The sequence below is a fragment of the Vulpes lagopus genome, chromosome 16 (genome assembly GCF_018345385.1).
Source record: "Vulpes lagopus strain Blue_001 chromosome 16, ASM1834538v1, whole genome shotgun sequence".
NCBI lineage: Eukaryota > Metazoa > Chordata > Mammalia > Carnivora > Canidae > Vulpes > Vulpes lagopus.
The window spans coordinates 681,575-697,749 of record NC_054839.1 but is presented as its reverse complement, the minus strand read 5'-3'; the positions used below and the strand labels follow the sequence as shown (position 1 = coordinate 697,749).

Here is a 16,175-nt window from a genome sequence, read left to right as displayed (position 1 = left end):
ACAAGATACATTATTTTTTCCCCAAGTCTTAGGAAAATCCCTCTTTTACACACACACATAGCCCCCGATACAGCCAGGCTGGGTGTTTGACCAGAGGCACAACCGTATCACCACGGCCCATCTGCAGCGTCTGCTTCGGCTTCCATTAATTTCAAGCTCTAATGAACAGAAGAGCTCTACAGTGTGTAAACATCAATGTTTTAAGTTTTCCCAGTTTAAAATCAGCCACACTGATGAAAACACATACAGGTAACTAAGAATAGAGTTAATCATCAGTTACAAAAGTTCCCAAAGCAGCTGTAAGAAGCCTGTTATGACTAATTGTAATAATATGAATAACAGAAATATCTGTATACACTAGACAGAAATAAAATGGAAAAATAGGGCAGAGGCTGTGGGAGGTAGTAAATAGCAAGACTGCCAAGTAACTGTACTATATATAGTATGTAAGGAAACAAAATAGCGCTCTGTACTTCCAGATATGGGATGGTTAGGTTCAGATTTATCTAAGGTAACCTGATGAAAAAGGACACCAGAAATGAAAGTGACTCACTGGCCTCCGTAAATCAACACACTCTAATCTGCTAGATGTTAATGCTCTACACAAACACTGCACAAAATAACATAAGGGGGAGAGTTTCACTTGAGACGATTTATACTCAATCATGTTCAAAAAAGGACAGGACAGTACATAAAACCCCACAGAGTAAACTCCAGCTTACAGAAATATGTGAATGGAGTACAGCATGCTGACGGAGAGACTGAGCAGGAAGAAGCTGGAAAGTTGGGGGTGACACCCAGACACACACACCACACGTAAGAGCCTAATGGGGGCTAAAAATTAGGCTCTTAGCTTCCCTGGTGCCAAACCAAAGATGAAAACAGAATTAGTCAGGAAAATCTGTTTCATAAGATTTAAAAACCTACCAGTGGCCCAGAAGTGGCACAGCTCCTCCTACTGAAACCCGAAGGAGTGGCCCCTGTGGCCACTCATAGAAGGACATTGCCCTGTGCATTTCCTGCTCTTAGAAACAGACTAGCCCCTCCCACAATGCCCACAGCCAATGGCAGAGTAAGTTTCCAAAGGTGCTTCTTACAGCATCCCTCACTGCTGATGCCAAAATAGCAGAGTGCAATTCAGCGAACATAATACAGTTCAAACACACCGCTCCCCAGGTATGGTCTAGGCAATCCAGGGTCCTGAGACCTCTCAGGGGTTCCACCGTGACAGAACTATTTTCACAACAATCCCATTATCTGCCACTCTCAAGCTCACTGGAATGCAGCAGAGACCACATGACTTGTGATCCTTGCAAAAATGTAACACAAATATGCAATAGGCTGATTATTGTTATAAGTATACAAATATTTTTAAACTTTTCATTTTATTTTTTTTAAGATTTTATTTATCCACGAGAGACACAGAGAGAGAGAGAGAGAGAAAGAGGCAGAGACACAGGCAGAGGGAGAAGCAGGCTCCATGCAGGGAGCCTGATGTGGGACTTGATATCAGGACTCCAGGATCACGCCCTGGGCTGAAGGCAGGCGTTTAACCGCTGAGCCACCAGGGATCCCCCTTCACTGTAACTTCTAATATGGTAAATCCAGATGGCTACCATTCACATAAACAAAATCTCTTTGGGGCTCCAGTAATTTTTTATTTTATTTTTATTTTTATTTTTATTTTATTTTTTTTTATTTTTTATTTTTTTTATTTCTTTTTTTAAATTTTTTTATTTATTTATGATAGTCACACACACACACAGAGAGAGAGAGAGAGGCAGAGACATAGGCAGAGGGAGAAGCAGGCTCCATGCACCGGGAGCCCAACGTGGGATTCGATCTCGGGTCTCCAGGATCGCGCCCTGAGCCAAAGGCAGGCGCTAAACCGCTGCGCCACCCAGGGATCCTCCAGTAATTTTTTAAAGTGCATACCAAACCCAGTTCTATTAAGTGTCAGAACTGCTGATGTAGACACAGGGCACTGACCTTTTGGCTACTCGGAACAATGACTGCTGATCATTTGGGATCTTGATCTTGTGTCCCTTCTAGAAACTGGTGAAAATCACGGATCCTTTCTTAGGCAAAACATGTGTTTTTTGCATAAGATTTGGGGGTGTTCACACAGATTATTGAAGCCTATCTATTGGTTCCTCAGAGATGAAGGGAAGGTGAAGCTCAGGTTATAAGGCCCAGAATGGTAGATGAGGGGCCTCTGGTCTCTGCTGCAGCTACTCAGTTCTGTAATGTGTAAATGACAGATGAGCTGTGTACCAATAAAACTTTATTTTACACACATAGGGATTGAGCCTGCAGGCTGTAGTTTCTAATTCTGATCTAGACTATAGGGAGATATATACAATATATATTCAGTACCCTATTTCCTGAAACTGAGCCACTGAAAAGAACTAGACAAAGAGCTCAGTTATACTTTCTGGTAAGATCAAATTAACTAAATTAGAACAGATCCCATATGTTTTGACAATTAGCTGACAAAAGGGAAGCAGCATCTTTAATGAAGGTGATGGCTTCCCCACAGGAGGTGGGTAAAGCCAACGGCTCCCTCAGCAACTAAAGGGGAGATAGATGTCCAAAACCCACCCAGCGCACCACTAGCAGTGCTCATGACATCTGTATGATGAAAACTGCCCTCAGTGCTCGATTTAAAATTCTGTCATGGTTGTAAAATAAAATTTGGTGTACATACACAATACACACTGAAATTCAGCCATAAAAAGGAACAAAGTACTGAAAAATGATACAATGTAGATGAAGCTTGAAAACATTATACCAAGTGAAGGAAGTCAGACATGAAAAACTAGATGTCATATGATTCCATTTACATGAAATGATAGGCAAATGCATAGACAGAAGGCAGACCAGTGGCTGCCACGGACTGGGGGGGCGTGGGAAATGGGCAGTGACTGCTTAATGGGCATGGGCTTTCTTTGAGGATTTTGAGATGGTTTGGAACTAGACAGAGGTAGTGGAAGCACAACACTGTGAATGTCTTCAACACCACTAAGTCATACACTTTAAAATAGCTTATTTTATATTAAGTGGATTATGCTTCAAAAAAATTCCAGTATCATACTCTTAAAATCTCTAAGATTAATCAACACAGAAGCATACTGTGAGGCAACTGAATTATTATTTTTTAAAAGATTTTATTTATTTATTCATGAGAGGCACAGAAAGAGGCAGAGACATATAGGCAAAGGGAAAAGCAGGCTCCCTGCAGGGAGCCCGAAGTAGGACTCGATCCCAGGACCCCAAGATCACGACCTGAGCCGAAGGCAGACACTCAATCACTGAGCCACCCAGGCGCCCCAGTAACTAAATTCTTTTACCAGCATCACATGCTGATGAATTCACGCCAGGTAAACGTTCTCTGGTCTTGAGGTGAATTCCTGATAATCACCTCTTGAAGCTTCTCCTAACACATGACAAAATATCAACAGGGTAAAGAAGAATACTCTCTGAAAACTCTAGAAAGAGGTCTAAGTGTATATGGAGCAAGCCAGGCAAAGGGGCTTGACCTGTTACTATGGAAGTTACGCAGTAGGCAGCAGGACAGATGGAGAAACTGACAGTCCCTCCTCCATCTATTCCCGGTGCCTCATGGGTCACCAGGTGCTCCTTCCGCAAGGGTAGCTAGCGGCAGCTGTGGGTCTAGGCTTGGCCAACAACATTCCCTGGCCAGAATGCAAAAGGAAGGGGATTCTCAACAAACAAGCAACATTCAATGTTACCCCTTACTGGTTTCTCCAGAAAGTAACCATAATTGAAACAATGGTCACTGGCTAAGTGTAAACACCACGTGTGCGCTTCGTGTCTAAAATGTATTGAGAGACTCGAGCTGTGATCTGTAGAAAAAGGAATTGGCGGGCAGCCCCAGTGGCCCAGCGGTTTAGTGCTGCCTTCAACCCGAGGTGTGATCCTGGAGACCCGGGATTGAGTCCCATGTCAGGCTCCCTGCATGGAGCCTGCTTCTCCCTCTGCCCCCCCCCCCATCTCTCTCTCTGTCATGAATAAATAAAATCTTTAAAAGAAAGAAAGAAAAAGGAATTGGCACGAAGCTTTCTAGAACAAAATGTCTCATAATTAAAACATCCCAGGGAACAGAAGCAAGCTCTGGATTCACTTAGACGGGCTACATCCACGTAACATTAATGAAAGCCCCCAAATAGGCAGGACCAGGGTCTCTCTTTCAAGCTTTGATGGCCCTCACTACAGCTTATGCATCAAAGAAATTAACAGCAGCTTTTTCTTTTTTTTTTTTTGGAGGAGAGGGATATTCAATTGTTTTACTTTGTTAAAATATACAGAATTCTTGAAATAAAAATATGGACAATCTCAAATAAAATCTCTAATCTATAGGAAAAGTCTAAAACATATTCAACTGTGACTTTGAAAAAAAATTGCCCACTACTACTCTGGGCACCAAGACTACCCAAATATAAAATGAAAAGAAAAAAAAAGTCATTCTTTTTTATTTTTAAAGATTTTTAAAATTTTATTTATTGGGGGGGGGGTAGTGAGCACAAGCAGTGGGTAGGGGCAGAGGCAGAGAGAGGAGCAGACCCCTGCTGAGCAGGGAGCAAGAGCCAGGCTTGACCTCAGGACCCAAGTCCTAGGACCCTGAGATCACGACCTGAGCTGAAGGCAGACGCTTAACCCACTAAGCCCCCAGGGAGCTCCAAAAAAGTTATTGTTGCAATGCCCTTCCACAGACACAACAAAACATTTGGTTAGCGGTAGCCACGGCAAACATTTTGGTCAAATTAATTACATTAACTTTGTCACTGATTTTGTGTGTGCTTCAGGGCACAGCAGGCCGGGGTGGAGTCATATTCAAGCATCCCCTTACACTCGCTTGGCTCTTCAGCCTCTGCAGTCGCCGCGCAGCCTTCGTCCACGGTCCCCTTCCCTCCCTCCTTCCCTCCCTCCACCAGGCCCTGGGCTGGACTCATCCTCCTGCCTAGGCAGGGCAGCTGCTCCATGAGGGCCATGTAGAGCCTTCTGGCTGCACGGATGACCATGCCCGCTCTGGGTCTCTAAGTCCACTGTCCTTAGTCTTCTTGGTTCTGGGGCCAGCCCCTCTGTGTCTCCCCCTGAAGTTCCACCCTCAGGCCTCCGCTGTCCCCTACACGTTCCTCCCAGACCACTTCCCTCCTGTCTGAAGCCCTGTCACTTGCCCCTCACGACCACCAGGACAAACACGAGCCTGTTCTTCCTGGGCCCTGGAAGGTGCTTCCCTCCCGATGGCACTCCCCTCCGCAGGCTCCTATAAGGTCACTGTTCTCTGCCAGCCTGCACTTGAGCGGGGTGCACGTTCCAGTCCTGGGGCCCTCCTCTGCCTAGAGGGCTGCACCCTCTAGGGCGCGCTTGGGCAACTCAGCGCACGCAGTCCCACGCTTGGGATTGCTCGGCCCCGCACTGGGCACCGCTGCCCAGCGCACCGCAGATTCCTGGGCCTCCCCAGCCCCGAGCCCTGACCACAGCCACGACACAGTGCAGAGCTGCCCGGTGCCCCCGCCGCAGGCCGCAACAGCGGCTCCACGAATGCTGAGCAGCTCAGGGGCGCAGCTCAGGGGCGCAGCTCAGGGGCGCAGCTCAGGGGCGCAGCTCAGGGGCGCAGGGAGGCCCCGGGATTCGTGGTGCACGCAGGGAGCCCACCGGCTCCGGCCTCCACCGCACCCCGGAGCGCCTGCGCCTCTCCTGCAGCCCGTCCTCCGGGCCGCGGGCCGCCTCCCCGGCCTCCGCGAGGCCCCTCCGGGCTGCCCTCATCCCCGTGCTGCTTCCCGCACGGCGCTGCTCTGCTTCGCACGTCCTGTCTGCGCGGACATCCCCACCGTGCCGCGGCCGCCTGCCCCCAGCCTCGCCCGCGCCCCGCCCGCACCTGCCGCACCTGCCGCACCTGCCGCACCTGCCAGGACCGTCGCTGCTATCGGGCGTCCGAGGCCCGCGCTCCGACCGCACACCCCACCGCAGCGCCCCGGCCGCCCACAGCGTCCGTGCCCCTGCCCCCGGCCCTGCTCCCCCGGCTGCGGGCCATTCCGCCGGGGCCTGCCCAGGGCCGCGTCCGGCGCCACCCGCAGAAGCCCGCCCGCGCGCCTCCCCTCGGCGCCCTCAGGCCCGGCCCCGGCCCCGGCCCGCGCCGCCGCCCCCGCGCCCCTCGCGCCCCGCGCCCCCAGCCCCCGACCCCGGCCCGGCGTGCCCTCGCCCCCGGGGCGACCACCTACCATTCTCCGCGGCGCCTCCCCGGTTTCCCGCCGGCTGCGGCCGTCTGCGCAGGCGCCCCAGCCCCGGCAGGCCGTCCCCGTCCCGTCCCCCGCGTCGGGAGCCCCGACACCCACTCAGACGGAAGGGGCGGGCGACGCTCAGGCTCCGCCCTCCCAGCTCCCGGCGTGCACTGCGCCGCCCGGGGCCGACGGGACCCGGGCCCGCCACCGCCTACAACCCCCGACGTGCGCTGCGCCGCCCGGGGCCGACGGGACCCAGGCCCGGCCCCTGAGGGGACGCCGCTCCCTCGGGGCCGCGCCCGCGCACACGGCGGTCGGGAGAGGGCGACTGAGGGCCGGGGCCCTCTCCACGCCCCAGCGCGTCCGCGTCCGCGTCCGCGTCCGCGTCCCCGCCCCGGGGCGGGCCTGTCGGTGGTAGAGGGATGCGAGTGAGGCGCGACCCTGTCGGCTGCTCGGCTGCTCGGCTGCTCGGCTGCTCGGCTGCTCTGCTCCCGGCGCCGGGACCCGGACTCCACTCCGGGACCCCCACTCCCCGTCTCCGGTCTAGTGCAGGTGAGCGCTGCTCGCGGGTCGGGCGCGGGTCCCGCGTCCCCGGCCTCCGCGGTCCGTCCTGGGTCGCCCTGTCCCGCCGCGCGCAGACCCGCCCCTCGGCCCTACCCCGCTGCCGACGTCGCCCCCGCTACTCGGGCGGCTGCGGCCGGCGGGGACACCCCGGGGCCGCGGTGCTGGGGCGCGACGGGGCGCCGGGAGCAGCGGCCGAGGCCGCCGCCAGGACTTACCGTGACGCCGCGGAGGCTGCTCCGCCGCAACCCTCAGCGGTGTCCCTGCGGGGTATCGGGGCCTACGGAGCAGGTGATCTGGCCCGAGCCTGCTTCCGGGCGTCCTGGGCCTCCCTGCGGCCCGACTGCGACTCCGGGAAGGCGGTTCAGGGGCAGCTCAGCCAGGAGCCCAGGTCGCCGGGGCCCCGCTGCTCCGCAGCCGCGGGGGCCAGGAAGGGTCCTCACGTACCCCGCGGCCCACCGCGTCCGCTTCCCGCCCGGCGCCAGAGACGCGGTGCGCCCCCCCCCGTCCCCGCTCTAGAGACGCGGTGCGCCCTCCCCCCCCCCGTCCCCGTCCCCGCTCTAGAGACGCGGTGCGCCCCCACTCCCCGTCCCCGCTCTAGAGACGCGGTGCGCCCTCCCCCCGTCCCCGTCCCCGCTCTAGAGACGCGGTGCGCCCTCCCCCCCGTCCCCGCTCTAGAGACGCGGTGCGCCCCCACTCCCCGTCCCCGCTCTACAGACGCGGTGCGCCCTCCCCCCCCCCGTCCCCGTCCCCGCTCTAGAGACGCGGTGCGCCCTCCCCCCCCCGTCCCCGTCCCCGCTCTAGAGACGCGGTGCGCCCTCCCCCCCCCCCCCCGTCCCCGTCCCCGCTCTAGAGACGCGGTGCGCCCCCCCCCCCCCGTCCCCGTCCCCGCTCTAGAGACGCGGTGCGCCCCCCCCCCCCGTCCCCGCTCTAGAGACGCGGTGCGCCCTCCCCCCCCCCCCGTCCCCGTCCCCGCTCTAGAGACGCGGTGCGCCCCCACTCCCCGTCCCCGCTCTAGAGACGCGGTGCGCCCTCCCCCCGTCCCCGTCCCCGCTCTAGAGACGCGGTGCGCCCTCCTCCCCGTCCCCGCTCTAGAGACGCGGTGCGCCCCCACTCCCCGGTACCCGCTCTAGAGACGCGGTGCACCCCCACTCCCTGTCCCCGCTCTAGAGACGCGGTGCGCCCCCCCCCCCCGTCCCCGCTCTAGAGACGCGGTGCGCCCTCCCCCCCCCCCCCCCCCCCCCGTCCCCGTCCCCGCTCTAGAGACGCGGTGCGCCCTCCCCCCCCCCGCCCCCGTCCCCGTCCCCGCTCTAGAGACGCGGTGCGCCCCCACTCCCCGTCCCCGCTCTAGAGACGCGGTGCGCCCCCCCCCCCCCCCGTCCCCGCTCTAGAGACGCGGTGCGCCCCCCCCCCCCCCCCCCCCCCCCCCCCCGTCCCCGTCCCCGCTCTAGAGACGCGGTGCGCCCCCACTCCCCGTCCCCGCTCTAGAGACGCGGTGCGCCCTCCCCCCGTCCCCGTCCCCGCTCTAGAGACGCGGTGCGCCCCCACTCCCCGTCCCCGCTCTAGAGACGCGGTGCGCCCCCACTCCCCGGTACCTGCTCTAGAGACGCGGTGCACCCCCACTCCCCGTCCCCGCTCTAGAGACGCGGTGCGCCACCACTCCCCGGTACCCGCTCTAGAGATGCGGTGCGCCCCCACTCCCCGGTACCCGCTCTAGAGACGCGGTGCACCCCCCACTCCCCGTCCCCGCTCTAGAGACGCGGTGCGCCCCCACTCCCCGGTACCCGCTCTAGAGACGCGGTGCACCCCCACTCCCCCGGTACCCGCTCTCCTGGCGCCAGAGACGCGGTGCGCCCCCACTCCCAGTCCCCGCTCTAGAGACGCAGTGCGCCCCCACTCCCCGGTACCTGCTCTAGAGACGCGGGTGCACCCCCACTCCCCGGTACCCGCTCTCTGGGCTCTAGAGGCAACGGGTGCACCCCCACTCCCCCTACCGTCCTGGGTGCAGGTAGCTGACCAGGTTTCTTAAGAGGCTCTGCTTCCACCGTCTTCGGGGATCTTACCTTCTCAGAACATTGCTAGGTTCTGATGTTTATGTGTTTTTAGATCGTGTCATCACCTAGGGGTAAAAAGTAGTTCGGCCTTTTCATAAACATTTTCCTGATCATTTTCCTGATCATTTTCCTGATCAGGGTGCCTTACCGGTTCTAAGTTTTTTCTTATATGATATCAATTTTTTAAAAAGTAATCTCAGTCATTGGATTACTTAATGGAACACGTGGTATTTTTGTAGGTTAGGTAACATTAAGTACTCTAAAACTGCTTAGTCCCCAAGAATTGTCCTTCATTGTCTTTTTTTCCCTCTCTCTCTTTCCTGATTCATTGCCTAATTATTTTACAAATTAGATATGAATTTGGGAGTTGTATTTGTAAGATCATAAGTACTTTATCTTTTAAGAATTATATTGTTGTCATTCAATTTGTTCATATTTAAAATTCTCCACAAATTACATTGTGGTAGGTTATTTTCACTGGGGAGTTAGCTTCCTAAGACCTTTCCATGAGCCCTGCGTTGTTTCCTGTTCATTTCCTGAAGTGTTGCTGGTATCACAGAGAAATTCTAACTTTAAACTATTTCCTACAAGTGATCTTTATATTTTCCTTTTTCAGAAGAAGCTGAATAACCAGTATTGGACTTACTAGCTTTGTTCCTGCCATACCCACACTACTTGCTCTGGAATCCCCTGCACACAGCGCCAGGTGCTGCATGTGATACCAGGTCTGTACTCCCCACACCTAGGGCCCTGCTTCAGCTGAGGGGATGGGGCTGGGGTCCCTCCGGAGAGTTGTGTTGGAGCCTGGTGGGTTTGGCCTCTGCCTCACAGACTGGCTGCACTACGAGTGTGGTGAACAAACGACTCTTTTTCAGTGGTTTGATCAGGAAAATTAGAGAAAGTGGATCTGGAAGGTCCAGAGGAGGAGAGATGATGGAGCATCCTATGGCTACACATAGGCAGAATGCTGGGAGGCAGAGCTGTGAGGTTTTCGAATTTTAGCCCATTATAGAAAATTGAAAAGAGTAGAGGAGCTGCTGCTCCCCAGTCTTCCCCTCCCCATCTGCCTCCCCAGCCCCATTCCATGAAGGGACTTGAGCAACCCCAGGGCTCTAGGGCACTCTCTCATGCCAGATGTCTAAGGAAGTAGTCCCTTTACACGTCCTGCAGTCCTATAGAGCTCAGAGTTAGAGGCATGTGTGAGAAATCTGAATCTGGGTGACTGCTCTGAAAAAGGCTGGTTTTAGACTACATCATTGTGTTTTGCTTTTGAGCTTTCTATGCAATAAATGATGTGATGTTTCTGCATTGCAAAAGATTTTGGACAAAATAAGAGTAATGTGATTTTTGTATGACAGTGAATTAAAAGTATTGGAAGTTGTTTTGTTTTTCTTTTTTTGGTTTTGTTTTTAAGATTTGTTTTTTTATTTGAAAGGGAGAGTGGGTGTGAGCCAGGGAGGGACAGAAGGAGAGGGAGAGAGAATCTCAAGCCAACTCCTCCCTGAGTATGGAGCCTGACAACAGGCTCAGTCCCATCACCCATGACATCACCCATGACCTAAGCCAAAACCAAGAGTTGGATGCTCAACTGACTGAATCACCCAGTCGCCCCTAAAAGTATTGGGAGATTATTTGTTTTGTTTTGTTTTTTTATTTTTTGAGTGGGCTTAATGGTGAACCCATTTGCCTTTTTATTCTGAATTGCTTAAGACATTTATTTAATATTTTTGTTCTTGATCAAATAATCTCATCAATTTGTTTTTCTCATCAATTTTAAGGTAAGTTTTGGGAATCCTGTTCTGCATTTTTCAAGCAAGCAAAACCCATTAGAGATTTGGCAAACCTGTGAAGATATAGTTTAAATAATGTTGAAATATATGTAAATAGAAACCTTTGGGGTGGGTTTATTCAGAGTACTGATTCTGCTGTTGCTTTAAACAAAAAGTAACTTTGTGTTTTACTGCAGCAGTGACATCTTTAAAACCGTTAGTTCTGGTTTAGGGCATTTCCTAGGTTAAAATATAAAAAAACATAATCAGCGTGTTGAATTTTTAAAACTTTATTTCAAGATGATTATAGATTCAAGTAGTTAAAAGAACTAATATAAGGAAATCCTGTAAATCCTTCACCCAGATTTCCCCAATGGTAGCTCCTGACAAAACATCTGGTATAAGCAGAAGACTGCATTTGTCTGATCCACCCACCTCACCCAGACGGCTTATTCCTGCGCGCGCGCGCGCGCGCGCGCCGTGTGGGTTCCTGTGGCCACCTATCTGTCCAGGACACAGACCATTTCCCTCCACGGGGTCCCTCCTCCTGCTCCCCTGGCCTCCCACAGCCCCATCTGCTCCCCTCTCCACAGTTTGTCATTTAACAACGCTGTGAAAAAGGAGTTGTAGAGCCCCTGTGATAGGCTGTCTTTGCACAGCCTCGCGATCCTTGAGGCTGTATCAGTGAATCAAGATACAGAAATTCTAGGGTTGCCTGGATGGCTCAGTCATTTAAGTGTTTGGCTTCAGCTGGGGTCATGATCTCAGGGTCCTGGGATCAAGTCCCCGTGGGCCTCCCTGCTCAGTGGGGAGTCTGTTCCTCCCTCTCTCTCTGCGCCTCCCGCCTCCCCATGCTCATGCTCACTCTTTCTTTCAAATAAATAAATACAATCTTCGGGCAGCCCTGGTGGCTCAGTGGGTTTAGCATCGCCTCCAGCTCAGGGCGTGATCCCAGAGACCCGGTATCGGTATCGAGTCCCACATCGGGCTCCCTGCATGGAGCCTGCTTCTCCCTCTGCCTGTGTCTCTGCCTCTCTCTCTGTGTGTGTCTCTATGAATAAATAAATAAAATGTTAAATAAATAAATAAATACGATCTTAAAAAAAGATGCAGGGCAGCCCGGGTGGCTCAGCAGTTTGGCACCACCTTAGGTCCAGGGTGTGATCCTGGAGACCCAGGATCAAGTCCTGCATCGGGCGGGCTCCCTGCATGGAGCCTGCTTCTCTCTCTGCCTGTGTCTCTGCCTCTCTCTCTCTCTCTCTCTCTCTGTGTGTCTCTCATGAATAAGTAAATAAAATCTTAAAAAAAAAAAAAAGATGCAGAAACTCTAGGAATTCATCATAAAATTTACAGGATTTTCTTATATTAGTTCTTTTAATCACAATAAAGCCAAAGTGTCTTTTTATAATTGAAGATAATAACAGAACAATGGAGGTAAAAATGCTTAATATCTCTTGAAGACAATGCTACAATTTAGTAGTGCATAGGATTTGATAGTTAAGTTTGAAGGTAAGATGAAATTGAATTTATAAAAAAAGGAGTGGTTCATATTTTCAGTCTATAATTTCAGTTTCATATTCATGATATAAGCTTGTTTTAGTGGAAAGACTAGTATTACCACAACCAAAATTCTCAATGATTTCTCATAAAATGTAATAGTCTCTCATGTGTTGAGGGGTAGAGTTTTAACTATTTAATTTCAGGAACATGTTTAGGGAAGGAACCAGAGATGAATAGAAGGGTGTTGTTCACAAACTGTGTGGCAGGTTATTTGTCTGAAGTTTGAAATCCATAAAAGAATCACTCTTTGAGATCCTCTAAGGAAAATGGGAAACCTTGACAGAGCTTCGGAAATTTCTATCTTGATTCTGGAAAATACTAAAAAAGTTTGCACTTCTGAAGTAGTGATTGAATTCTTTCTGTCCCATGCAACACTAGAAGCTTAGCAATAAAATGAGTCATTAAGTGAGAGATTAACTAAATTGCTAGGCATTACTATCATTAGGTAACCACTTATTTATTTTTAAGGTGTTAACATTTACTTAAAGTTACTTTAAAACTAACATGAAATTGGGTAGTTTAGACAGTATATTCTCATGTTGGAAAGAAATGAACTGTTGTAGTACATAATGTCAGGAGCCCAAGGATTCAAAAATGTTTTGAAATTGAGCAGTTTCCTGACTTTCTAACCAGAATATTGAGCCAGAAGATAATATTTTCCTGGTGATTTTTGATGGGCAGGTGTCCCTCTTGTTCTGTATTTCAGCATCTACTGAAGGGCATACTTCAGCCCTTACCAGACCCTGGACTGCTAGCTTTGGCAGAGTTCTTGTGTTGGTTTTTCAGAAGCTCTGTTTCGTCTCAACTCTCTATTGGCTGTCATTTCTTGGTCTGGTCAGAATTTTTTCTCTAGAAATGTCACAATCTTACTTTTTTTTTTTTTTTTAAAGATTTTATTTATTCATGAGAGAGAGAGAGAGAGGCAGAGACACAGGCAGAGGGAGAAGCAGGCTCCATGCAAGGAGCCTGACGGACCTGATCCTGAGTCTCCAGGATCACACCCTGGGCTGAAGGCGGTGCTAAACCGCTGAGCCACCCAGGCTGCCCAACACTCTTACTTTTGTTGCATCTGATCTGTTTTGCCTGGGAAACCAGATTAAACTTGTGAGAATTGGGATTGCTAGTGAAACTGAGGTATAGATGTGTGTTTGAGTAAACAGAACCCCAGGAATGGGAAATTACTGGTACATTTGGCATAATTCATGGGGATGCTGCTGCTAAATGATTAGTCTGTTTGTTTGTTTATTTATTTATTTATTTATTTAAGATTATTTGTTGAGAGAGAGAGCACATGAGCAGGGGAGAGGCAGAGGGAGCAGCAGATTCCCCCCGAGCAAGCTGAACACAGGGCTGGTTCCCGGAGCCCCGGGACCATGACCAGAGCCAAAGGTAGACACCCAAGCAACTGAGCCACCCAGGTGCCCCAGTTAATTTATATCAACATTTTGTTTTCGTTAAATTACAAGTTTTTGTAAGTGGCAAGTTTGTTTTGTTTTCTTTTGTGTCACAACTACTTATGCCCAGTGATTGGGTTGCCATGTCTTCAGTGGTTATTTTTTAGGGCGTAGCTTGCTTGGCCTATCTTGGCATTTGTTACTTTTTCCATCTTTGTTCTCTCTTTTCCTACCTCTGAGGTGATTGCTTCTCAGTGACCTTGCTGACACAGTGTTTCCTTGCTCCTTGATCACTCTCTCTGGAGGGAGGACAGAGCCCTGCCCTCCTAGTATAATCTGGACACCACAGCTGTAGCCTGCACCACAGGCTTCAATGCAACCTTCAGCCTGTCATGGTCAGGGTCCTATCTGTGCTTCACTTGCCAGGATAAATTCATGCACGGTACCCGGGCGCTTCCTGATGAGAGGGAGAGAAGGACCCCAATTTGGATGATAGAAATGTTTGAACATTTAATAAAGCCCTACTGATCCAGGTGTGATTATTTATGATTTGTGTTTTGCGAATTTCATTTTCTGTTTGACATCTGTGATTTTGAAGATTTAGGGAAATTCCTAATGATTTTGGAAAGAAAACAATATGATAGAGTAAGCTAATTACTCATTTTTTCATAAATGGTGTGGACCATGTTTCCTCCAGGTGGTTCACCGATCTGTGATAGCAGAAATCAATGCTATTTTGGGGGGTTTAATACAAGGGCCCTTATAAGATGAATTGATTTTTGTCTTTTGCACACAGATTTAGTATGTAGATGAGGCTAAGTTTTAAAAAAACAATTACTTTTAAATTTAATGTAACCATTAGTCTCAACTCTTTTTTTATATATAAATTTATTTTTTATTGGTGTTCAATTTGCCAACATATAGAATAACACCCAGTGCTCATCCTGTCAAGTGCCCCCCTCAGTGCCCATCACCCAGTCACCCCACCCCCTGCCCACCTCCCTTTCTACCACCCCTAGTTCGTTTCCCAGAGTTAGGAGTCTCTCGTGTTCTGTCTCCCTTTCTGATATTTCCCACTCATTTTTTCTCCTTTCCCTTTACTCCCTTTCACTATTTTATATATTCCCCAAATGAATGAGACCATATAATATTTGTCCTTCTCCGATTGACTTATTTCACTCAGCATAATACCCTCCAGTTCCATCCACATTGAAGCAAATGGTGGGTATTTGTCATTTCTAATGGCTGTAGTCTCAACTCTTTACCAGCCCCAGTGCTTTAACATTCAGTATTTGATTTAACTACAGGTGTAATAGATAGTTCAGGTGTTAAAATTTATTTTGAAAGAATAACGTCTTCAAAAAAGTGATAGTTTTCTGGATGTCATTATTTATTACTTAACTCTGGTCTCAATAGTAATGAGTCATTATTCAACTACATGTGATAATAAATCTCTTTCAGCTGAAAATGTGTATCTAAAAATGCAAGTTCACCTTAGCAGAAACCTTCAAACGGCCTTCCCTTGTCCTCTAAAATTGGATCATGAAGGTATTGGAAAAAAACTACTTCTGGATGTTGCTTCCACTGCTTCGTTTGATAGCAGATGCTGCAGAACACGAAGAGGTAGCAAAGCATGCCATCAAGTTACACCGAGGCAGAGGAGCGGCCATCGCTCAGAGGAAGCAGTGGGTCCTGGACAGTTGCAGAAAGCTCTCTGGGCTTCTTCGCCAAAAGGCTGTGGTTCTTAACAAACTGAATAGTGCAATCAGAGCAGTGGAAAAAGATGTTAGCCTGTCAGATGAAGAGAAACTGTTTCAGGTGCACACATTTGAAATTTTCCAGAAGGAGCTGAATGAAAGTGAAAACTCAGTGTTCCAGGCGATCTATGGACTGCAACGAGCCCTGCAGGGAGACTACAGAGATGTTGTGAACATGAAGGAGAGCAGCAGGCAGCGCCTGGAGGCCCTGAGGGAGGCTGCGATAAAGGTCAGTCTGTCCCACTCAAAGCCAGGGAGCAGATCAAGTTGGAGTCAGGGGAGAAGGCAGTGGGCACTGTGTGCACACAAGAGAAGGCACGTGTGCAGCAGCACACATACAGAAATATTCCACTCCTTTTGCATGATCTTAGCATAGCTACATTTCATGAATTCCAGGGGTCTGTTCTAGGAGTTGTTCTTTAAAAAAAAAAAAAAAAAAAGATTTTATTTATTCATAAGAGACAGAGGAGGGCGGGTGCAGAGGGAGAAGCAAGCTCCATGCAGGGGGCCCGACGCAGGACTCAATCCCAGGACTCCAGGATCACGCCCTGGGCAGAAGGCAGGTGCCAAACCACCGAGCCACCCAGGGATCCCCTCCAGGAGTTGTTCTAATGCTTCTCTCTATTGTGGAAATCCCCAGGTAACCAAAATAGTGACCTAAGTTATACCAGTAAACTGATATGGAAAGAAGTATATTTGTAACTGCAATCAACATTTTGAGTTCCTGACAACAATTTCTTTTAGTGTGTAGGTTGGTTGTCTTTAATGTCCATCTGCTGAAAATAAAAGTACTAACGTTAGTTTTAAACAAATATATACATTTGAGGTAAGGATT

At 50.4% G+C, this 16,175-nt stretch overlaps 1 protein-coding gene across 4 annotated transcripts in view; it reads left to right on the top strand.

Annotated features, from left to right (window-relative positions):
- The first annotated feature begins 6,423 nt into the window (after positions 1-6,423).
- Positions 6,424-16,175, top strand: part of TMCO3 (transmembrane and coiled-coil domains 3) — a 49,704-nt gene continuing 39,952 nt past the window's right edge. The window contains exons 1-4 of one of the 4 annotated variants that reach the window (XM_041730879.1): positions 6,424-6,797; positions 9,477-9,585; positions 14,010-14,116; positions 15,045-15,569. In XM_041730879.1, coding sequence (XP_041586813.1) covers positions 15,126-15,569 — 444 coding nt within the window. In that variant the 5' untranslated portion in view covers positions 6,424-6,797; positions 9,477-9,585; positions 14,010-14,116; positions 15,045-15,125. The remainder of the gene's footprint in view (positions 6,798-9,476; positions 9,586-14,009; positions 14,117-15,044; positions 15,570-16,175) is intronic. The other 3 variants (XM_041730880.1, XM_041730878.1, XM_041730881.1) reach the window with 3 other exon arrangements.